This window comes from Cucurbita moschata, unplaced genomic scaffold (assembly GCF_002738365.1).
Source record: "Cucurbita moschata cultivar Rifu unplaced genomic scaffold, Cmos_1.0 Cmo_Scf00023, whole genome shotgun sequence".
Taxonomy (NCBI): domain Eukaryota; kingdom Viridiplantae; phylum Streptophyta; class Magnoliopsida; order Cucurbitales; family Cucurbitaceae; genus Cucurbita; species Cucurbita moschata.
This window is the reverse complement of record NW_019268539.1, coordinates 1,278,439-1,300,568: the sequence shown is the minus strand read 5'-3', so window position 1 is coordinate 1,300,568 and position 22,130 is coordinate 1,278,439. Positions and strand designations below refer to the sequence as shown.

The 22,130-nt window shown below is 37.1% G+C and overlaps 3 protein-coding genes across 5 annotated transcripts; 2 read left to right on the top strand and 1 right to left on the bottom strand.

Annotated features, from left to right (window-relative positions):
- Positions 1 to 1,468: 1,468 nt before the first annotated feature.
- On the bottom strand, positions 1,469 to 8,294 carry LOC111460354 (beta-amylase 7-like). 2 transcript variants are annotated; one of them, XM_023103589.1, is made up of 12 exons: positions 8,013 to 8,294; positions 7,817 to 7,949; positions 6,818 to 7,433; positions 6,207 to 6,494; positions 5,713 to 5,790; positions 5,294 to 5,497; positions 3,807 to 4,001; positions 3,287 to 3,451; positions 2,525 to 2,785; positions 2,173 to 2,391; positions 1,849 to 2,068; positions 1,469 to 1,714 (listed from the first exon to the last, which is right to left on the bottom strand). In XM_023103589.1, the coding sequence occupies exons 3-12, from the start codon at positions 7,253 to 7,255 to the stop codon at positions 1,686 to 1,688; spliced, it is 2,097 nt and encodes a 698-aa protein (XP_022959357.1). In that variant the 5' UTR covers positions 7,256 to 7,433; positions 7,817 to 7,949; positions 8,013 to 8,294; the 3' UTR covers positions 1,469 to 1,685. The 2 variants fall into 2 exon arrangements, with proteins under 2 accessions (XP_022959357.1, XP_022959358.1); XM_023103590.1 differs by having other exon boundaries at positions 8,043 to 8,294.
- Positions 8,295 to 8,456: 162 nt separating this feature from the next.
- Positions 8,457 to 10,913, top strand: LOC111460360. Its single transcript, XM_023103598.1, has 4 exons — positions 8,457 to 8,808; positions 9,461 to 9,599; positions 10,424 to 10,509; positions 10,606 to 10,913. Exons 1-4 carry the CDS (start codon positions 8,545 to 8,547, stop codon positions 10,735 to 10,737), a joined length of 621 nt encoding a protein of 206 aa, XP_022959366.1. The 5' UTR covers positions 8,457 to 8,544; the 3' UTR covers positions 10,738 to 10,913.
- Positions 10,914 to 14,263: 3,350 nt separating this feature from the next.
- On the top strand, positions 14,264 to 20,378 carry LOC111460355 (transcription factor EGL1-like). Of its 2 annotated transcripts, XM_023103593.1 has the most exons (9): positions 14,264 to 14,528; positions 14,616 to 14,711; positions 15,880 to 16,134; positions 16,225 to 16,321; positions 16,484 to 16,498; positions 17,275 to 17,331; positions 17,433 to 18,317; positions 19,091 to 19,534; positions 19,975 to 20,378. In XM_023103593.1, the coding sequence occupies exons 1-9, from the start codon at positions 14,521 to 14,523 to the stop codon at positions 20,044 to 20,046; spliced, it is 1,929 nt and encodes a 642-aa protein (XP_022959361.1). In that variant the 5' UTR covers positions 14,264 to 14,520; the 3' UTR covers positions 20,047 to 20,378. The 2 variants fall into 2 exon arrangements, with proteins under 2 accessions (XP_022959361.1, XP_022959360.1); XM_023103592.1 differs by lacking the exon at positions 14,264 to 14,528 and having other exon boundaries at positions 14,587 to 14,711.
- Positions 20,379 to 22,130: the final 1,752 nt, after the last annotated feature.

The following is a 22,130-nucleotide window of genomic DNA, read 5'->3' as shown; positions in this document are numbered from 1 at the left end:
TAAAAAAATTAGATACTTGACTAACTTATGTTCAGACCTGATTGTATGTGCAAATACCCAAAAGTGCAATTTTCATGAGGACTTCAGTGGCTTGAAATCTAGAGAGGAGAAATTGGAGGGAATTTGTGTCCGAAGGACATATTTCTTTTCACATGTGACCAAAACTGATCCAGAAAATCTGAATAGCGTAATAACTTAAGTCCACTACTATATATTGTCCTCTTTCAGATTTCATTTTGGGCTTCATCTCAAAGTTTTAAAACGCGTCTACTAGAGAGGTTTTTTTCGTTCATCTCTCTGACCAATGTAGGGTCTCACAATCCACCTCCCTTGGGAGCCCACTCCCACTATCCTCGCTAGCACACCATTCGGTGTTGACTCTTATACCATTTGTAACAGTCAAACCCGACCGTTAGTAGACATTGTCTTCTTTGAGCTTACCTTTTCGAGCTTCTCCTCAAGGTTTTAAAACGCGTCTTCTAGGGAAAAGTTTTCACATCCTTATAAAAAATGTTTCGTTCCCCTCTCCAACCAATGTGGGATCTCATGATATGAATCCAACAACTGATCACTTCCATGTACCCAAACGAGCAATTACAAGAAGCAATACAAAGAAGATTCAAGAATCAAATCAAGAAAATAATGGAGTGGTTGATATTGAAAAGTAATTAGAAGACTTGCCTTTGATAGTTGAATTACCAATTAAGGAAATTTATGGAAAGTAATTAGAAGACTTGCATTTGGTAGTTGAATTACCAATAAGGAAATTTATTAATACCTTATTTGCTTCAATTTATATTTAATAGCATTTATTAATAGTTTGTATGCCTTATATTTTTCAATTATTAATAGTTTGTATGCCTTATATTTTTCAATTTGTATTTAATAGCATTTATTAGTATTTATTAGTGGTTGGTGGCTGAACTCAATTTGTATTGTATTTAATAGCATTTATTAGCATTTATTAGTGGTTGGTGGCTGAACTCAATTTGTATTTAATAGCATTTATTAGTGGTTGGTGGCTGAACTTTATTTTGTTAGGGTTATCTTTTAGGCCTACTCAAAGGCATGTAATATTCATGTTTGAGGATTTTGGTTGAATACAGAAAAAACCTTTGTGTTTTCTTGATACCCTTTTGGTGTTATTTTTTTTCAAATATTGTTTTAGGTTTGATGTTTAAACCGATTCATTGAATTAGTTTTGATCAAGCTAATTCTGGAGTGAATTGTCTTGGTATCTAAGAGTGACCATCATAGATTCCAAGTTCGATCTAAGAGTCATTCATCTTCTAATCAGCTCTTGGTTGGAATCAATCCATTAAGTTAGCTTTCTCTATGAACGTTTTGCAAGGATTCTAAAAGGACCTCTAGCTTTGCAAATTCCAGCATTGTAGGCGCTTATCATCTCACATGCAACCTACTAAGACGGTTTGGTTGGTGTTTGTGACAAACAAAATGGCCTCTCGAATCCATTGTAAAATGGTGATTTCAATATTGATGCATAAAATACCTTTTACAAGTTCTGTTTAATCACATCATTGCAACAGCTACATCTAATTGACAATAAATATGGACTCGATATCTAGAAGTTTTAACTGGAAACTAATAATATCAATTACCTGATCTGCAATATATTGACAACTCCCAATACTTCTGGAGAGATGAATTATACATATTCTTGCTGGCTATACCTGGAGATCATGAACAGCTTCTCCTGCATTTGACAACGACATATTTGTCAATGGCAGAACAGCAATTGCAATGTTCCGAATTATTCATATTAAGAAACTAATGATTCCGACTCAAGGATATGATTTCGGGAAGAGAAGTAGAAACCGAGAGCTTTACCGTGCATTCTCTTCACAAATCGTTCGAACTCCATGAAGTTTAGTCTTTCTAAGAGAAGTGGACTGAGCCTGTGAAAGATAAACGATGACAAATATCTCCCATCCGGGTCGGCCAGGGGCTTGGCGCTGTCCAATATCTTGTTATAACCTACTCTGTCGAGGAAAGGGTGAGCGTTCTCGCTTACAACTTCGACACTATTGTCCCGTGCAGCATTTGTCACCTGGATTGTTCATGAGGAAGTGTCAAAGAGGGCATAGTAATCCAGTAATGGGTATAATACTACAGAATCTAAACAAAATTTGAAGTCTAATATTATGTTCTTACTTGCCAGACTACTGCCTCTGGATCAGACAGCGAATTTGCAAAGTCTTCTCGCTGGTCTAACATGTGAAATCCAGCAGAAGTGAAGTTCAAAGAAGCAGAATGCTTTTTCAGCATTGCCATAATTGCAGCATAACCATCACGATTGCAAGGGTTATAGTACCCAGCAGTCAATTCAGCTGCATGACTTGCTGTCTTGTACCACCAGTGAATACCTGAGAGCTGCTCAGAATTTAACATATAGCAGGTGGAGTGAATAATCAAGCAATGCTAGTTATTAATCAAACAATTACGCTACTAGATATACAATACATGTTTCAAACTAGAGTACTGGCAGTTTACAAGGCTCGCTTACCTTCGCAACAATGCGGGTTCCCTCGAAAGCCAACTTTGCCAGATAAAGTACCCTATCTCCATGATCGACTAAAACTTGGGAGTACCAATTAAGGAAGAACCTACCATAGTAGCCATCATAATCACCTCCATCACAAAAGAAACCTGTTTCATGTGGCCTAGAGCTGTAGGAACCTGCATTATCTGGTCCTCTCGCCCAGAAGGAGTGTCCCCTTGCTTCTGCTGCTTTCCTCAAATTTTTCAACAAGTACTGATCATAACACTGAAATGAAGAAACTGTTAAGATCAAAATAATACACGAACGATTTCGGAAGCAGATGGGATTTTATTAGCAACAAAATGTAGATAAAGTTAGGAGGGAATCTAAAATGACCAGGGGGATCATGCTCAATTCCCAGAGTTTAATTGGAATAGGTGCTATCAACAGACGTAAATCTTTCCAAACAATAATTTTAGCGCCATGCGCTTTGCTTCGCTTTATATTTATTGAAGAGAGAGACTATTGTCTTGAGACTGAAAAGCAAGTGAAAGAAATTCTCGTCCCTCGCGCGTTAGCGCGAACGATTAGCAAATGGTGATCTCATTGGATCATTAGTGAAAGAAGAACCAACGAAGATCCTATCCTAAAGGAGGAAGAGTAGGAGAAGTCATTCTTCTTTGAAGATCGAGTAAGAAATCGGACAAGAATAAAAATCCATGAAATTGCAAATTTATGATATAATTGCGAGAAAAACTCATGATGTTACGTAGTGCAACATAGTACCTGGAATTCACCAATGCCAGGATATCTCCAACCATGCTTAACAGGACATGATGGAAATCTAAGCTCCCCACATGGTCCCAAACCAACTTCAATTGTTGTGATGACTCCATCTTCGAAGAAATCATTAAATTCAACACGAAAGCTTCTCATATAGTCAAAATAAACCTACACGAAAGAAAATAAACATTATGAAATTTTTTTCAGATCCATGTAACGAGGGAAATTCCTAGCTAGTCTAACATTTGGTAATAGAGGCCTTTTGTTTCGGAAGACAACGAAACCGAGACTTATAACACAGGATCAACAGATGCCCAAAGAAAATATAAACGATAAAACACGCATGCTAGGACATACTCCCAAAGTGAAAAGTGTTCCAAAATATGCCTCCACTTTATTATGGTAATGAATCCAGCAGAGCTTGAGTATCCCAGAAAGCATACTTAATTCTATAATTTCAAGAAGCTCAATTCATATCTTTACAATTAAATATGATCTCATGGTAATCTTTAATTAATGTTACCTCAAGACCTGTCCGGCCTCTTAACACTCGCTCCTTATCGACTCCCCATGAGAGACATTCAGGATTGCGTCTTCCCTCTCTATCAGTAAAGAATATGTCAGGATTACTCCGACCAATTTCAGCAACCCAATGAGGTAGTGGAATACAAACATCATCACCAACGTTGCCTCCACATTCATGAAATGACAGCACAACCTGGATTGTATAAACCGGACAACAAATTTCGATTAACAAAGGCTTTAACAATAAAATTCCAAGAACTACATCAAACTAAAAAGTAGGGGGAACCAACAGCAACCACTAAATTTACTTTAATTCATTGCATTGTTAAGTAATGCATGCATTTCAAGATTAAATTTTATTGCTTTAATAAGTTAGTAGCTCTCCATTTGAATGAAAAAGAGATGCATGTCTAATAATACATGTAGATTTCGAGTCTTAGATGACAACAAAGCAGGAATTCTCATAAAAATTCAGAAGAATTTTTAATCAGCCTCCAATAGATTGGTTGAAACAGATATTCACCATATCCAAATAAAGTTTACGACTCAGCAAAGACGTCTTCAAATTGAAGTATGTAGATCCAAGTAGATATCAATATATTCCTTGGATGTTGAGCAACGCCAAGGAATTTATTATTCCCTTGTGCGAGACTAAATTGCTCAAGAAACCTATACAAGGGGAACATAAACATGAGAAAGTTTGTAAAACTTTCCAGCGTTGTAGTTTATGTATATTTATATGAGGCAGATGACCTAAAAAATCCAGCCAAGAAACTTTCCCAGTGAAACACCCCATAGCAGAGAGCAATCTTCTACTGTAAACAATGTCAGCCTCACAAGAATAAGTTAAGCTATGTAAGTTGAAACTGTCAACTTCCTTCCAATTCATAAGCGCACGTGCGAAGAAACTTTACCGATAACTTAGCTAATTCCTCTTTTGTGAGTGAGATTTTCAATGTTTTCCAATACCATAGTCCAATTTAACTAAGCCATGAAAAAACTGATAAGTTCTATTACCAATTTCCAATGGCCTAAACCACATGCTAAGTATTATGCAAGAGAAAAATATAAACTTTCTGGTGTAAGTTTATATGTCTAAAGCATATAGCGCCAACAAAGTTATTAAACAATAAATTGAAATGTAAGTTAATTTTTTTACAATTATGTATAGATCTGTAGTGCATTAAGAATTGTAAGGTTCATTTTATCTATTTAATAATGTATATACAATTACATGATAATATATTTAATCATAAGCTTGAAAAACTAAAAATTTAAACTGCAGTGCAATACACGTAATAAAATATTCAAAAAGTCTCCTTTTCCTATTGAAATGAACATTATAAAGAGAGGATTAAGACAAATATGAGAACGAACTATCACCACTCCTTAGCATTAGAAGACAAACAAAACAATCATGTCATCCTAAAGGAGAGAAAACATGAGAGCAAAAGAGTCCGAGACGACATGAGACAATAACTTCACCTGTAACTTGAGCTTCAATTCATGCACCATCTGAAAAAGTCCTCGGTAACCATTCCAATTATATTCCTGTGGAGAATGAGCTTCAACTATCCCCCACCAACAATCAACCATGACACCATCGACATTTACCGACTTCAGCAGCCTTAGCTGCTTAAGCAACCCATCTGGATCAACTAGCTCACATTTCATATTAATGACTCCCAACTATCACCAGAAAAGGGACAAGTAAATTAGTAGCTCCAAAATAAGATGTAAAGCAGCAACAATATCCAACAATGACCCCATTTTTATCAACACCAAAAGATGCTTTCTCAAACAAGGCTGAATTGGGGAGGAACTCACAGGGAACAGAACTTAAGGTACTGAAAATAGATAAACCAAATTCAAAATTTATCGGTTAGAAAATAAACGGCACCTACCGGCAGCATCACATAAACTGGAATGTAAGTACTCCCAGCAAAATCACGTTCAGGTATTTTTGGGGCTACGTCAACAATCTACAAAGAACAATACCATGTTCAATATATTGCTACAGAAGGTATTCCCATTGTTAATCAAATATATGAAAATCAATCACGCCAGCACTTGCAATAAGGAGCTCAAAGTGCTTATCACTGTTTTCAAATGCTTCAAGTAGCTTAATATGCAAAGCGATTTAATTTAATTTAAATTTTTTTTATTCAAAAATGAACTTCCATTGAAAAAAGAATTAAAGCATACAAGGGTATTAAAAAAACCACACAAAAAGAGGAGGTGTTTGTTATGCATCATCAACCACAGTCATATTCATGCCTCAACTACATGCCATAGTAAGGAATAAGCATATCCATGAGATCAATCAGTGTCCGAAAGCATGAGCAAGAATAACAAGAACAGGCCCGGAGATGGGCAATGAAACAACCAATTTGACTACCTGCATTCCATCTACAGCATCAACTGAACTACTGATAAGCGGATGACCAGCTGACTGTTCAACGGCATCTCCTATCAGGGATGAACTTTGACATCTAGCATTTGGAGATGCCTCATATGTTGGCGAATTAGGCAAAAAAACACCTTTCATTCGACATGCATTGTATTCTGGCAAGCTCCTAAGGCCACAACTGACTCCCCTAATGAACGTTGATGGAGTTTGTTGAGACACCATATGGGAAGAGGATGAAGTTATTGCAGTAGAACCTCCTCCAGCAGCTTTGATGCCCTGTAAATGTTGAAGAGAAATGTTCCCATTTGGGTATTTCTGAAATTTGTTCGAGGTGATATTCAAGGAATGTCGACGCAGCCTATTTAGTTACTACTATGTCTGTGTACCTTCATAAACTATAATAGGATTATAAAGTTGATGAATGAAATCTGCTTACAAACAAAACATTGCAATTTTGCAATTAACTTTGCAGGTTGATTTGCCAAATGCTAGTAATTATTATTTATTTCGCACATGTTTTACAACTGAAATGGATGATGCTCATATCATTGCGAGATTTCACTTTATTAAATCCAAAGGAATGGCTACTAAACAAGTACCTGAGATCTTGAAGGAAACGTGGTTCCATCCGGTAGAACTACCCAACCAGCTTCTGTAGCAAGAGCTGCAATCACATCATTGATATCTGCCCTAACTCTGAGATTATAATTACCATGTCGCCGAAGACCTGCCAAGATCCTAGCAGTGATTGCCCTTCGATGCCGCTCTCTCAACTTTGTTCTCTCTTTCTCTTCAACTGGTCTACACCTACGGCCACCCCCAGGGGTGCCCACTTGTTCTTGTACCTGGTGCTGTTCAAAGCGATTATTGTTGCTACCACTCGACACCATTCCTCCATCATCCCCAACCATTAACGAACTACAAATCCGCTTCTCCCCATCATCTTCTTCATCATCCTCCTCTTTCACATCCATCTCCACATCCTCATCATCATCTTCCTCACTTGTACCTATCAATTTTTGCATATCCGTTGCCATAATCGCGTTGGCTCCAAATTATATACCACTAGGACGTAATAGTTTACGATCAATTATTATACTGCAAATCCACTATTTCTCAATTCAGCGACAGTTAACGTCCAGATAACACGCTCCATATGTTACCACTACTACTATGTACATGAACTTCTTTGCAAATCGAGCAGGAAAGAGTACTCTGGCAACAAAATGAAACTGGGTATTAACTGTCACATGTCAAACTGTTATCATAAAAGCATCCAATTAAAATTCAAAAAAATTACAAGAGTTGCAAGATCTCCACAACTTTCAGTCAAGTTAGTACATGAATATTCAATATATGCCATCTTTAATGTATCAAGGAGACAGAACAAGTACGAAACTAGTTTAATTTTCTTTGGAACATTGAAACTTCATCTAAAAAGTGTTCGATGTTCATCCTATTCTCCACAAACACCGTAAAAAGTTCACTTCTGAGATTCCATATTCAATACAGGGGAGTGGTTCCCGTAGCTAAAAAGCAACTTGAAATTCCAGCAGAAAAACTCGAAAGTCTACAAGGAAAAAGGAAATCTACAGTACCTCAAGAACGTCATATTTCATTTTCCTTTCTTCGCCAAGTCTTATCTCCACCAGTAGAAAGAAACCACGTGTCTAGAACCTCAAACCAGTTGATTCCTTCGAAAATTTCACCTACAAATCTCAGCACCAAATTCTGCAAGAACGACTACTTCAAAAAAAAATCCGTATGAACAAATACCTAAATCTTCAACAATACCATAAAAGTTTCGCGCGGAGATGACGGAACCTTTCCGGCGAAAGGCAAGGTACTCCAGAGACAACTTTCCGTCGATCAGTCTGGTTCCGACCGGAGAAGAATCAAGGAGCATGGATTCTAGAATTCACCGGCGACTCGCTAGTCCGGCGACAGAGGAGAGAGGGAGAGGGAGAGAGAGAGATTGATTCTCAAGCGTGCGAGCATGCGAGGGGAAGGGTTTCGCACGCGCGCGCGTGTGGAGGTGATTCAGAATTGGGAAAATTGGCACGCACGAAGGAGGCGTGTAAGGGTATAACCGAGTGAACGTGAAGCGGGTGGATGGGACGTGTTCCCGTGTGGGTCACACGTGTTTTGTAGGATTGGGGGTAACGGTTCGGTTTGGTTTTACATCTCCTCAGACCGAACCAAACCGAACCGCTCCCATGAACTAAAACGTCGAACTCCATTGTAGTTGCTTTAAGCTCTCGTCTCTTCCACAGGTCCCGCCGGCGAGGGATATCGCTGTTCTTGATTTTCAAAGCCCTTTTCTACGATGATCAACGACCAGGCGCATCCGTCTGGTCTTGTCATAGCTCACACCGAAGCTATTCGCTCATTTCTGACCTCGGCGTCCATAGACTCACGAATTTCTGAGGAACTCCGGCAGCTTGCTTCAAATCTCGCTTCACAAGACAATGTTCCGTATAAGCCGCTGAGAGCTATCTGGTTTGCTACGGAATCGTCCACCCGGCCGGATTTGCTCCGTCTTTTGAATGGATCGGAGTTCGTCTTTACAAGCCCTAAACCAAGGGAGAAGGTATGTATAATAATTTAATCTTGGATCTTATTTATCTAGTTCTATATTAGTCGGAGTGATGATTTGATGACAAATTGAAGATGGGAGATCCAAATCCAAATTAATGGATGGATTCTTTGAAATTTCTGAAAATTAGGGTATAATTAACATGCAAATTAGGTTATCTAATTAGAATTCCTCTAGCTTGAAGAGAGAAGGGGGAAGAAATGAGTGCAATGTTTGGTTTCATGCTGATTTGGTTGTGAACACTGCTCTAACTAGTTGTATATTAACTCCAAAGTACTTGACATGGATATGAACTAAGAACACACAATTTAGTACCTCTACGACCATGCTAATGATGTCATTCATGTCCTGAATCCCTTCAATCTAGGCATGATTTGGGCCAAGTTGAACTTGACATGGATATGAACTAAGAGCACACAATTTAGTACCTCTATGACCATGCTAATGATGTCATTCATGTCCTGAATCCCTTCAATCTAGGCATGACTTGGGGCAAGTTGTATTAGAAGATTGAGCCTTTGAACCACGTTTATGGGAATCCAAACTGACTTTTTATGCTGAAACGTTAAAACTTACACGTTTGAGTACTTTTGGTAGAACATATTTTTTCTTGTGGGCTTGTTAACTTGTTGCTATGTGTATACAGAGTGAGGAGTTAAAGGCTAGACTGAAGAAGCTTGCGGATGTAGCAGAGAGGAAGGCCTATCAGGAACTAGTGAAGGATATCGCACCTAAGAAACCAATTGATGAGCCTTTCTCTTCCTACAAGGATCAGCTGGGGTTCGGTATGTATGCAACCTTGTTGTTTTACGTTGCCGATATATACCGATTTACTTTTTATGATATATTCAAATATGAGCAGATTTTTTGTATAAGATAAAATTGAATGTAGTTTTATGAATTAATATGGTCTTGTCATATTTTACAAAACAGAGATTTATCATCAAGAAAATTTTTATTAATTTTTAATATGGGTATTACAAGATCGTCGGAATCGGTACATCTCATGAACGTTTTACTTGAATTCTTGCAGTTTTATGAAATAATATGGTCTTGTCATATTTTACAAAACAGAGATTTATCATCAATAAATCTTTGTTATGTGATTTGTTGATAATTTTTAATATCTGTATTTCAAAATTGTCTGCGTCGGTACATGTCATGAACGTTTTACTTGAACTGTTGCAGTTTTATGAAATAATATGGTCTTGTCATATTTTACAAAACAGAGATTTATCATCAACGAAATCTTTATTATGTGATTTGTTGATAATTTTCAATATTGGTATTACAAGATCGTTTGAATCGGTACATCTCATGAACGTTTTACTTGAACTCTTGCAGTTTTATGGAATAGTATGGTCTTGTCATATTTTACAAAACAGGGATTTATCATCAACGAAATCTTTATTATGTGATTTGTTGATAACTTTTAATATCGATATTATCAAGATCGTCTGAATCAGTACATCTCATGAACGTTTTACTTGAACTCTTGTAATTCAGAACTTTGTTTGTAACCTTTGAAATCTGTCGTATCATATGGTTCTTTCTCGTGTTCTGTTGCCTTCTGAACGACAATATTTAACAAGCCACGAGGTTGTTGCAGGTTTACACGTCGTGTTGATAATGTTTACGGGCTATCTTGTTGGATATGCTTTATTCCGAGCATTGTTTAGGCACGATCCGATCATGGTATTTATTGAATATCTGTTTAATCTTCAAGCAAACTTGTTAATTTCTGATTCTCATGGTACTGTTATTTACTGGGCATCAAATTTTGTTTCTCAGAGTGCTGCTGGAGGTATCCTTGGATTGGTTTTCGGCATGCTCGTAGAAACACTTCTTTTCATTATTCGAGCATCCAGTTACGATAATCGATCTTCATCATCTTCCCGTTCTAAGCTGAAGAAGAATCAGTAGAGTTACTTCTCTTGAGGTTTGCTTTCTTTCTACTTAAATTGAACCTATTAGGTTAGCTTTTACCCTATGTTGTGGATCAAAGTAATAAGGGCCTTGCTAATGTGCTTGCTGTAATTTGTTTGTATAAAGTCGTGTTCTTCTGGTGAAGAACATCAAAAGAATTGAGATCCGATTGTTCATCTCAGGAGATGAAGAAATGATTTTCTTGCCACAGAAAAATGGAAGTGTTCTTCAAATAATATTCTTTTGGAAAAGAAACCTTAATGTAAGGATACAAAGAACAATCGGTTTGAAATTTGAAGGTCGGTCTCGGATCGACAAAGAGTCTCTATGATATGATTTTATATGGTTTTTCGGTTTGATTCGGTTTGGTTGCTTTGACCCTAAACCTCGACATGGGATTCTGAAGTCCTCCGTCCCGCCTTCCTTCCTGATCCGACTAATTGTGTGATGTGAACATATTATGTCGAGGTTGGATTGTGCTCCAACTCGGACTTTTGATGTATAATGTTTTAACAAGTTGTTAATAGGCGTAAGTTATTGTTAGTTTTGTGATGTATTTCAGCGTTTTCACGTGTTTATTCGGTCATTTGGTAGCATTCGAACAACTCGAATGAAAACAATGATTCACAAGGTTGTCATTTGGTAGCATTCAAACAACTCGAGTAAAAACAACGCGTATTTGGAGTTTAGAAGAGTGTTTTGGAACATTAAAATCATAAATAGGAGTGTTGCAACAAATTATTTTTAAGAACAGCGTCTCAATGTCGTTTGAAGTGTCGCTAACGCTCAAAAACTTGTAAACGAACTCTAAAAATTAAATTTTAATGTAAATTTAATTGAAGTAATTGTTACCCTTTTCATATATTTTTCTCTCCCTTTTTTAACAATTTATTATCATTTTTTCTTTCGTTTTTTTTTTCTTTTAAACTTTAAAATTTTCTCTCATTTCATACTTAAATCTCCTTTTTTTTCTTTTTTTTTTAAATAAAAATTTTAGATTCTTAACTTTTAAAATGAAAACTGATTTTAAAAAAATAATTAATAATTATGCGATGTATTATACAAATAATATATTATCTACCGACGTGTCAAATGCTGAATGAAAAATGTCTATATTACTATAATACTATAAATTTTCATACCCGAATCTTTGTATATAAAGGGCTCGTGGCATTTTTTTATTTAAAATTTTATTATTAAAATTGGGATTATAATGCTCTAATTTACAATAAATAAACTAATTAAGTCTAATCTCACTTAGTAACCTAATCACATTAATTTCTAATCTATCACTCTTATAGTCAGATCATTATTGCTTAGTCCAAACTTCTAAAATTGGAGTATTAATTAAATGCGGACGTAATTGTGAAAGGTTTTTCGTTGGGGTTTCCAGTTTCACGAGCTAAATAGCTTTTTACTTTTGATACCCCAAATTTTTGTATTTTATTTAAAAAATACTCATAAACTTTTAAAATTTACAATAATACCCTTATAGGACGTTCGATTTATGTTTTTATTGAGCGAATTGGTGAGAAGTATCTAATGTAAAAAATCGTTGAAAGTAACGGAAAAACAAACAAAAATATTATTTATTTACATAAAATCATGATAATATTTTCATGTAACACTAAACACAGTTATATAATTCTCATATATCCCATTTCTAGATATCTTATTCTCATGCATTATCAATTAATTGATCACTTAAATTTTCAAAAAAAATTTGAAATATATATTTACCGATAATTTTAGATGAAACCCGCTTCAATTTTATTTCAATAACGCCCTTCAACGTTCAAAAATATCTTGGAACGTTCAAATTTTTATTAATACTAACTTTTTCAATACTTTAAAAATACTAAAAATACAAGAGCATTTTTTAAAATATAGGACGAAAAATAATAATTTAATTTTTTTACCCCTATACTATTTTTGACAATTTCCCTTATTTTTTCAATATCATAAAGTCATACTTAATTTGGGTTTAAAACGTAAAATTACTACTTTGCCCCCACTTCTCCTCTGTCAAATGAGGCATTCCCTTGGCCCCATTTGGTCAATTATTGTTGTACTTTTTTTATCACTTTTATCTATCAACTTTATAAAAATAGATAAGAGTATGTACTTCTTCCCATTTATATCATAAATTTTATTCAATTTTAATTCAAACCCTTAATTAAATTTACAATTTTCAAAAAATAAAAAAATTAAAAAAAATCTTTAGATATATATATATATATATATATATATATATATATATATATATATTTGGCTAAATTAATAAAATCTCCATCAACTTTATAAATTTAAAAAAAAAAATTAAAAATATATTTAATCGAAACTCCTTCAACATCTTTTTAAAAAGCTTAAAAATGTCGAGTTAGTACTATGTTTAAAAAATGCATATGAAATTTTAAAAATAACACTGTTACCCTTTACTTTTATAAAGAAAATGTTCGAAAAAAATTATTACGATCAATATATAGACAAAAAAAAATGGTCTATTGACGCCATTCAAACTTTTTAATATTACTTTTAAAAGTTCTATATTTTTAAAGGTGTTTTTTTAATTTTTTTAATTAGAATGTTTTTTTTTTCAAGTTTTTAAATAAGTAAAAGGTGTTTTTGATTAATAAAACTTTTCGTGAGCGAATTAGATGAGTGGGACAAAGGACTGGTTTGATAGACAGTCGAGATAGGAACTCTTGTTTGTAGGACATTTATTGTCTTGGTTTATATCCCGAAGTACTACAATGGTCGATCTGTCACCCAATCTACTCGAACAACCTAAAGGTTTGGCGTCGAGGTCACATTGAATGTTTAAAAGAACCAGACTTCAAAAAAAAAGTTAGCGGGCCTATGAAAGCTTAATAACTATGTAGCTGCATATGTCCAAGATTCGGAATTAGGATTCAACACGTGATGACCCCAACTTTCCCCTTCATCTCTTGCAACATAGTCACGTTACCTACTTTTAGCTTCTTAAGAGTAAAGACTATCCCCACAGACTAACACGAATCCATACATCTTACTAGGAGAGGTATTTGTAACGACCTATGTCCAAAATTCATTATCCATATTCAGCATTTGATACCCCAACGTTCACCAGCATCCATGGCAACACGGTCACATTACCTACTCAAGCACGCTAAATCATGAAGTTTCTACGATCACTGTAAATCAGATATGATCTCTATTCCTTCATATATCTCTTTTATCGAGTGTCGGAGACTAAATTATTAAATATTTAAAAATATAAGGACGTAGCATTAAAAATTAAAGTTCGTATGTTGAGGTGCTAAAAGTAATTTTTTAAAATCTAAATTTAAAAATTCTGAGAAATTGAAGTGTCGGGTGCATTTTGTCAAAGAATTTACGAGCTGAGCCTTCACTATTTTGAGAATAGAAAAAGTTCCCATTCAATAGTAAACAATACCCTGTTTTCAGAATGATTCGTTTATGAAGCGAACAAGCTTAAATTATGAAAACTTTTCCTCTTTCTATTTGATTTCATCGTCTCGTCAGTCAAAAAGTAAACCCTAAATTAGAATTTGTCAGCCCCTCGATCAGATTTTAACCATAAACTAATCGATTATCACCCTCTCTTTTAAACCCAAATTTGTATAAGGGTTGCATCTGAGAAGATGGTTTCCACTTTTTCCAGTAATTACTTTTCTGTTCAGAAAGCTGCTACTCTCTGTCGCACGGCTAAAGCCTAAAAGCCTTTTGGGTTTCGCCATTCTGTGGCGTTTGAACCAAATCTTAAGCTCCTTATGGCTAATGGCTTGGTGGGTTTTCGTTGTTCTTCATCGTTTCTTTTGAGCTTCTCTGTTTTTTCTGAAAAAAATGGCTAATGGAACTGAAATCTGTGATAGCGAACCGGGGATTCTCCGAAAGCAGCTCGCTGTCGCTGTGAAGAGCATCCAATGGAGCTATGCGATCTTCTGGTCACCGTCGATTAGGCAACATGGGTATTCATTTTTTCTTTTTAATCAGTTCTTGATGGCATTGTTCTTCATTCTTTGGCTTGTATATCCTTCTGGGGTTTCCTTTTTTTCACCATATGGGTATTGAAAATCCAAATGGGTACTGTGATTTTGATTGTTTTATGTTGTGGGGTTTGTTCTTGGCAACAATTTATGAAAATGAAGTGGTTAATGATCTTAAACTAGGCTTACAGTGATCTGATTAAGTCCTTTCTTTCTTTTACCTTCAACTGGACTTCTGTTTTATATCATTACTGAGCAATGGGATACCTTTGAGGAGCTCAAAATCTGAGTTTCATCTACAATAACATGTAACTTTGAGCTTGGTTGTCCGGAGATATCCTCGGAAATCTGGAGCTCAAGCTTTTGTGTGAGATCCTACATTGGTTGAGGAGGAGAACGAAGCATTCCTTATAAGGGTGTGGAAACCTCTCTTTAGTAGACTGTTTTATAACCTTGAGGGGAAGCCCGAAAGGGAAAGCCCGAAGAGGACAATATCTGCTAGCGGTGAACTTGGGCTCGAAAAAAACTTAAAATCAGCCCTAGATGGCAAAGCCTCTCGGTGATTATTGGGGCTAGGGACGGGCCATTAGAATAGTATTGAGGATTGTTGGGAGGGAGTTTCAAAGTTGGCTAATTTAGAGGAGGATTATGGGTTTATAAGTAAGGAATACATCTTCATTGGTGTGAGGTCTTTTGGGGAAACCAAAAGCAAAGCCATGAGAGCTTATGCTCAAAGTGGACAACATCATACCATTATGGAGGTCTGTGATTCCTAACATGGTATCAGAGTCGTGCTCTTAGCTATGTAAATAGAATCCTCAAATGTCGAACAAAGAAGTTGTGAGCCTCGAAGGTGTAGTAAAAAAGTGACTCAAGTGTTGAACAAAGAGTGTACTTTGTTCGATGCCTCCAGAGAAAGGAGTCGAGCCTCAATAAGGGGAGGCTGTTCAAGGGCTCTATAGGTCTCAGGGGAAGCTCTATGGTGTATTTTGTTCGAGGACTCTAGAGAAGGAGTTGAGTCTCGATTAAGGGGAGACTGTTCGAGGGCTGCAAAGGCCTTAGGGGAGGCTCTATGGTGTACTTTGTTCGAGGTTGCTTACAAATTCACAGTTGTTGTACTATAAAGAAAAGATTTGGTTTTATACTTTAGGGTACTGGAATGGTGTGATGGCTACTACAATGGAGACATCAAGACGAGGAAGACGGTTCAAGCTGAAGATGTTCATGTCGATATTATGGGCTTACATCGAAGTGAACAATTGAGAGAGCTCTACAAGTCTCTCTTAGACGGTGAAAGCGAGCAACGAGCGAAAAAGCCTCCCGCCTCTTTGTCTCCTGAAGATCTATCTGATGCTGAATGGTATTACTTGGTTTGCATGTCCTTTTTCTTCAATCAAGGCCAAGGGTATTCTCTCTAATCCATACTTGTGTTTATCTCTTGACTTTTGTTGTTTAACTTGTGATATTACGAGCGCTATCGATCTATCGTGCATAGTTTGCCTGGAAGAGCGTTAGCTGATGATCGAACTATCTGGTTATGCAATGCTCAATATGCAGAGAGTAGCGTATTCTCCCGCTCCTTGCTTGCGAAGGTTCGATTTCTTTTGGGGGAAAATATCACTCGTTTGATTTTGAATAGTTTGATGCCTATTCAAGTTCGTTATGATCTTATCAGTGAGAAACAAATTGACGTTTTTCTTCTTTCTTTTTCATTGGGGTTCTTATTTTCGACGTCGTTGATCGACTGCTTACAGAGTGCATCGATTCAGGTATGATTATCCGTGTAAAACATCATCTAGTGCTAGTTATGATGATAAAGAAAATCAAAAGTCCTCTAAGAATAGTATGCCTTCAAAAAACTTTGTCTATGTCTGCCCCATCGATTGGAGAGGGGAACAAAGCATTCTATATAAGGGTGTGGAAACCTCTCTCTAACAGATGCGTTTTAAAACCGTGAGGCCGACGACGATACGTAACGGGTCAAAGCGGACAATATCTGCTAGTAGTGGGTTTGTGCTATTACAAATGGTATCAGAGCCAGACATTGGGCGGTGTGCCAGCGAGGACGCTGGGCCCCCAAGGAGGGTGGATTGTGACATCCCACATCGGTTGGAGAGGGGAACAAAACATTTTTTATAAGGGCGTGGAACCCTCTCCCTAACAGACGTGTTTTAGAACCGTGAGACCGACGGTGACACATAACGGACAATATCTGCTAACAGTGCGCTTGGGCTGTTACAAATAGTATCAAAGCCAGTCATTGGACGGTGTGCCAGCGAGGACGTTGGGCTCCCAAGGAGGGTGGATTGTGAGATCACACATTGGTTGGAGAGGGGAACAAAACATTCTTTATAAGGGTGTGGAAACCTCTCCCTAATAGACACGTTTTAAAACCGTGAGTCTAACGACGATACGTAACGAGCCAAAGCAGACAATACGTAACGAGTTCGATTATTGGCTACATGAATCAGCTAAAGCTCTGAGAATTGACTGCTGTTTACAATGCTATTTTCAAGACTTGATCTTAAAATTGTTTGTGTTGTAGACTGTGGTGTGCTTTCCTTACCTTGGCGGCGTTATTGAACTAGGTGTAACCGAGCAGGTAATATTCATAAAGAATCATCTGTTACACAAATTGTTTATTTATGAATCAACATCATATGTTTCGGGACCATGTTTCGTGTTTCATGCTGTCTTTTTAAGGTTTCGGAGGATCCTAGTCTTCTTCAACATGTCAAAGATTTTTTACTGAAGTTCTCGAAGCCGATATGCTCTAAGAAATCGTCTTCCTCAGCTTATAAAGACGATAATGGTAAAGAACCAATGGTTGCCAAATCTGACAATGAGATTGTTGAAGTTTTGGCTATGGAGAACGTCCACGGTTTGACAGCTGCGAAATTCGACAGGAAGGCAGTAAATGGGATTCAAAGGAAAAACGATGAGTTCGGTATTGATTCTCTTGATCGTTTTTCAAATGGTTGTGAACGGTTTCACCAAATGGTAGATCCTTTAAGACTTGAAGGTGTCGAGGGAGGGGCTTCGTGTTTTCGGAGTTTGCAGTTTCTTGATGACGACTTCAGTTACGGTTTTCAAGATTCCATGAATCCTAGTGACTGTATTTCTGAAGCTTTGGCAAATAATCCGGAGAAAGTCTCATCGAAAGGCACGAACGATTTATCTTTGAAAGAGCTTCAAAACTCGAACCGAACTAAATCAGTTTCCTTAGATCCTAGAACTGATGAAGACCTGCACTACAAGAAAACTATCTTCACCATTTTGGGAAGTTCAACTCAATTGGCTGGAAGTCCCCTTCTCCATAGTTTCTCGAGCAGATCGAGTTTCATGCCATGGAAGAAAGGAATGGCCGAGATAAACACGGCCCCGGTGCAACAAAAGATGTTGAAGAAGATTTTGTTCACGGTTCCATTATTATCTGCTGGTTGTTCTCTAAATCGCCTCAAGGACAGGGAACGGTCGATCTTGAAACAGGGTAACGACGATTTCTGCACGAAAGATGTCGTGCACGACAAATTAAGAGAAAATGAGAAGTTTATGGCTCTCAAGTCCATGCTACCTTCACTTAATGAGGTACTTCCAGCTTCGATTTGTAACATTTGTGCGGATTTTACATCGAATTTGCAAGTTCCTAAGCATATACATCGTTGCATTTTTGTAATAGTCTAAGCCTACTGCTAGCAGATATTGTCCTCTTTGCGCTTTCCCTGTTGGACTTCCCCTCAAGGTTTTTAAAACGTGTTTGCTAGGGAGAGGTTTCCACACCCTTATAAAAAATGTTTCGTTCTCTTCCCCTACCAATGTAGGATCTCACAATCCAACCCCCTTCGGGGCCTAGCTCCAATCAATATGGGATCCCGCAATCCACTCCCCTTCGGGACCTGGCGTCCTTGCTGGCTACCCCCTTCGAGGCTCAACCTCCTCACTAGCACATCGCTCAGTATCTGGCTCTCATACCATTTGTACAACTCAAGCCCACCACTAGCAGATATTGTCCTCTTTGGGCTTTACCTTTCGAGTTCCCCTCAAGATTTTTAAAACGCCTCTATTAGGGAGAGGTTTCCACACCCTTATAAAGAATGTTTCATTCTCCTTCCCAACCGATGTGGGATCTCAAAATCCACCCCCCTTCGGGGCCCAGCGTCCTTGCTGGCACACTGCTTCGTGTCCACCCCCCTTCAGGGCTCAGCCTTCTCGCTAGCACATCGTCCAGTGTCTACCTCTAATACCTTCGGTCTTCCCCCCACGGAATTTGCAAGTTCCTAAGCACATACATTGTTGCGTTTTTGGTTCAATCATATCTTCTTAAAGTGATACAATCTGAAAATCTTAATTATTTTACGCAGATCAACAAAGTATCGATACTCAACGATACAATCAAATATTTGAAGATGCTCGAAGCACGAGTACAGGAGTTGGAAACTTGCATGGACTCATTATATTATGAAGAAAGATTCAGAAGGAAATATCTTGACATGGTCGAACAGACATCAGATAACTATGACTATGATAAAATTGAAGGCACCTTAAAACCTTCAACGAACAAGAGAAAAGCCTGTGAAATGGATGAAACTGACCTTAAGCTGAAGAACAACATTCCCAAAGATGGCCTTAAACTAGATGTGAAAGTCACCATGAACGAGCAAGAGGTTCTCGTTGACATGCACTGTCCTTATCGAGAATATATATTGGTCGACGTCATGGATACTTTGAACGACTTGCAACTCGACGCCCACTCGGTTCAATCTTCTGATCGTAACGGCGTTTTCTCCCTGACCCTCAAGTCTAAGGTTTGTAGTTTAGTTTCTGTCATTTGTTTTTCATGTTTTTCATTCATAGACACACCGAAAACCCAACTCAAATTGAACCCGTCTACATCCCTAGTAGCAAAACATGGAGAAATGTCGTTTTCGACCTTACGTATGTATGAGTCGGAGGGCTTATATTATTCTTTCATAGGCTAAACCATATGTTTGCTTTACATTCCACAAGTTTGATCATAGTCTGCAAATTTATTGAACCATCGATTCGTAATGGAAATGCTGATATATTATCTTTGATGAACGGGATTATGACGATCCTTCGTTCGTTTGACGTTTTAGTCGCCATATCTATTTTAGTTATAGAACTGTGCTGTTTTCATTTAGAACGACGACTGCGTAGGAGTAGAAGTATGTTTCTGTCTGTAAATCGATTCTTGGGTAATTTACGCTGCCTGATTTCGTTTCAGTTTCGAGGGATGGTGGGTGCATCAGCTGGGATGGTCAAACTAGCACTTTTGAAAGTTGCCAACAAGAGTTGAGCCAAGCCGAACCGAACCGAGGCGAGGCGAGCGGAGAAGAAAGCTTAGGATCAATGGTGAAGCATTTTCTGTAAGTCAGTAGAGTAGAAGCAAAGGAGCTGACCTTCTAACATCCTCCCCATGGGGCTTACAAATTAGGCAAGCTTAGCATCAACTGATTAGATTGCTTAGCTTTACTGTTGTTATTTGCTACCCATAATCAACTTACCATGTTCTAATTATGAGAGTTGTAATTTCTCATCAGTATTGGTTAATAGCTAGCTAGGCTGCACTTACTTTTTTGCAACCCGACCCGAGATTTCTACACAATATCATTTATCTTTATGGTTCAATCATAAATTAAATCTCTCTCGAGCCAATGAAAAGGTGAGACCTCATTGTTCGAGTTTAAAATAAGCACTGAGGTGAATTGAACGAGACATTTCTTATAAGAGTGTGGAAATCTCTTCATGAAGATGCGTTTTAAAATCGTGGGTTGATGAAGATATGTAATGGGTCAAAGCGGATAATATCTGTTAACAGTGGACTTGGACTGTGATGTCCCACGTTTTGGTTGGGGAGGAGAACAAACCACCGTTTATAAGGGTGTGGAAACCTTCTCTTAGCATACGCGTTTTAAAGCCTTGAGGGGAAGCCCGAAAAGGAAAGCCCAAAGAAGACAATATCTGCTAGCGGTGGATCTGGGTCGTTACATGGACTGTTACAAATGGTCTCAGAGCTGGACACCGAGCAGTGTGCCAGCGGGGATGCTGGCCCTCAAAGGGGGAGAATTGTGAGATCTCACATCAAAATTTCTTATAAGGGTGTGAAAAACTTCTCAAGTAGACGTGTTTTAAAACATTGAGGGGAAGCCCATAAAGGAAAGTTTAAAAAGGACAATATCGGTTAGCGGTAAACTTGTGAGCTTAGGTTGTTACACGCTAAACGTTAAATGCGAAAAGAGAGAATTTCGTTTTATTCCCTCAACTCCTGTCACTCGTGCAAATAAAAGGATACGTCATCACAAACAAGAGTTTAGAATGCGCTCAAATTTGAGATCGAGTCACATATAGTTTAACAGTGTTGTCCACCGGAATATCAATATTAGAAAGACGAAAATCTTCTATTCAGCTTGCCTCGGGCATCTTTGAACTCACAAAATCAGCTTTCAAATTGAGTGGAAAACCGTTCTTGAAGTAGCATGACCATCCAATTGGATCTCGTTACCCTCCCGCGCGGTTATGGAGGTTGACCTACTTTCCACTTTGCTATTAATAAATATTTTAGGGCCTAGTCTTATACAAACTCATTGTATATGATACTATCACTGACCTATTTTAATTTACGAGGATTTAAAACATAAATTTTATTTAATTAAAAAAATAAAAGATTAAAAGCAATAAGTAGTAGATTGCATGATTTAATTGGAGAGAAAATAAATGATTAAACTTTAGATTAGTGGCATTTCCCCTTTTAATTTATAATTAATTAGTTGACTAAATGCCTTATTTATTTATTTATTTATTTTTATTATTTCCAAAACGGGTTTGGATTTGCTCAACGTGGCTCCCAACTTCAAGCCGACCAAACCCACTTTAAACATAATCTAACCAAAATTTAAATAGATTTTACTAAACCATATTATAATAATAATAATAAATAATAAATAATAAATAATTAAATCTCTCCTTAAATTTAGCTTTCAATTATTCATATTATATTATAAACGTGGAACAGATGATTCAAACCTTCCGTTTTTTTAGAGCTCGATGTTCAACTGATGTGACGGTTGTTCGTAAGTTGAATTGGGTCAGGTTCAGACATTTTTAGACCCAACCTAATTGATTGTTCGTTGTTGGATTGAGTCGAATTGAAACGTTTTTTAGACCCAATCTAATTAATTGTTTGTGAGTTGGGTTGGCTCGAGACATTTTTTAGACCTAACATAGTTGCTCGGATTATAAATTTCTTTTAACCCAATTCTCGTTGAATAATGAACTGAACCCAACCATAAATTTTTAGGTTGGATTGGGTTGGACTGTTCGAGTCACTTACAAGGATATTTATTTTTAGATATCTAATTAAAATTTTCCATTTAATTTCAA

Excerpts from the sequence above, each read along its gene's own strand:
- LOC111460354 (XM_023103589.1), bottom strand. The coding sequence starts at position 7,255 with ATGGCAACGGATATGCAAAAATTGATAGGTACAAGTGAGGAAGATGAT. Across the intron at positions 5,498-5,712 it reads CAGTTTATGTGATGCTGCCG|TTGGGAGTCATTAATATGAA; the intron begins GTAGGTGCCGTT and ends TTCTGGTGATAG. Across the intron at positions 3,452-3,806 it reads GAGGCCGGACAGGTCTTGAG|GTTTATTTTGACTATATGAG; the intron begins GTAACATTAATT and ends TCTTTCGTGTAG.
- LOC111460360 (XM_023103598.1), top strand. The coding sequence starts at position 8,545 with ATGATCAACGACCAGGCGCATCCGTCTGGTCTTGTCATAGCTCACACC. Across the intron at positions 8,809-9,460 it reads GCCCTAAACCAAGGGAGAAG|AGTGAGGAGTTAAAGGCTAG; the intron begins GTATGTATAATA and ends ATGTGTATACAG. Across the intron at positions 10,510-10,605 it reads TTAGGCACGATCCGATCATG|AGTGCTGCTGGAGGTATCCT; the intron begins GTATTTATTGAA and ends TTTGTTTCTCAG.
- LOC111460355 (XM_023103592.1), top strand. The coding sequence starts at position 14,587 with ATGGCTAATGGAACTGAAATCTGTGATAGCGAACCGGGGATTCTCCGA. Across the intron at positions 14,712-15,879 it reads CCGTCGATTAGGCAACATGG|GGTACTGGAATGGTGTGATG; the intron begins GTATTCATTTTT and ends TTTATACTTTAG. Across the intron at positions 18,318-19,090 it reads TGCTACCTTCACTTAATGAG|ATCAACAAAGTATCGATACT; the intron begins GTACTTCCAGCT and ends TATTTTACGCAG.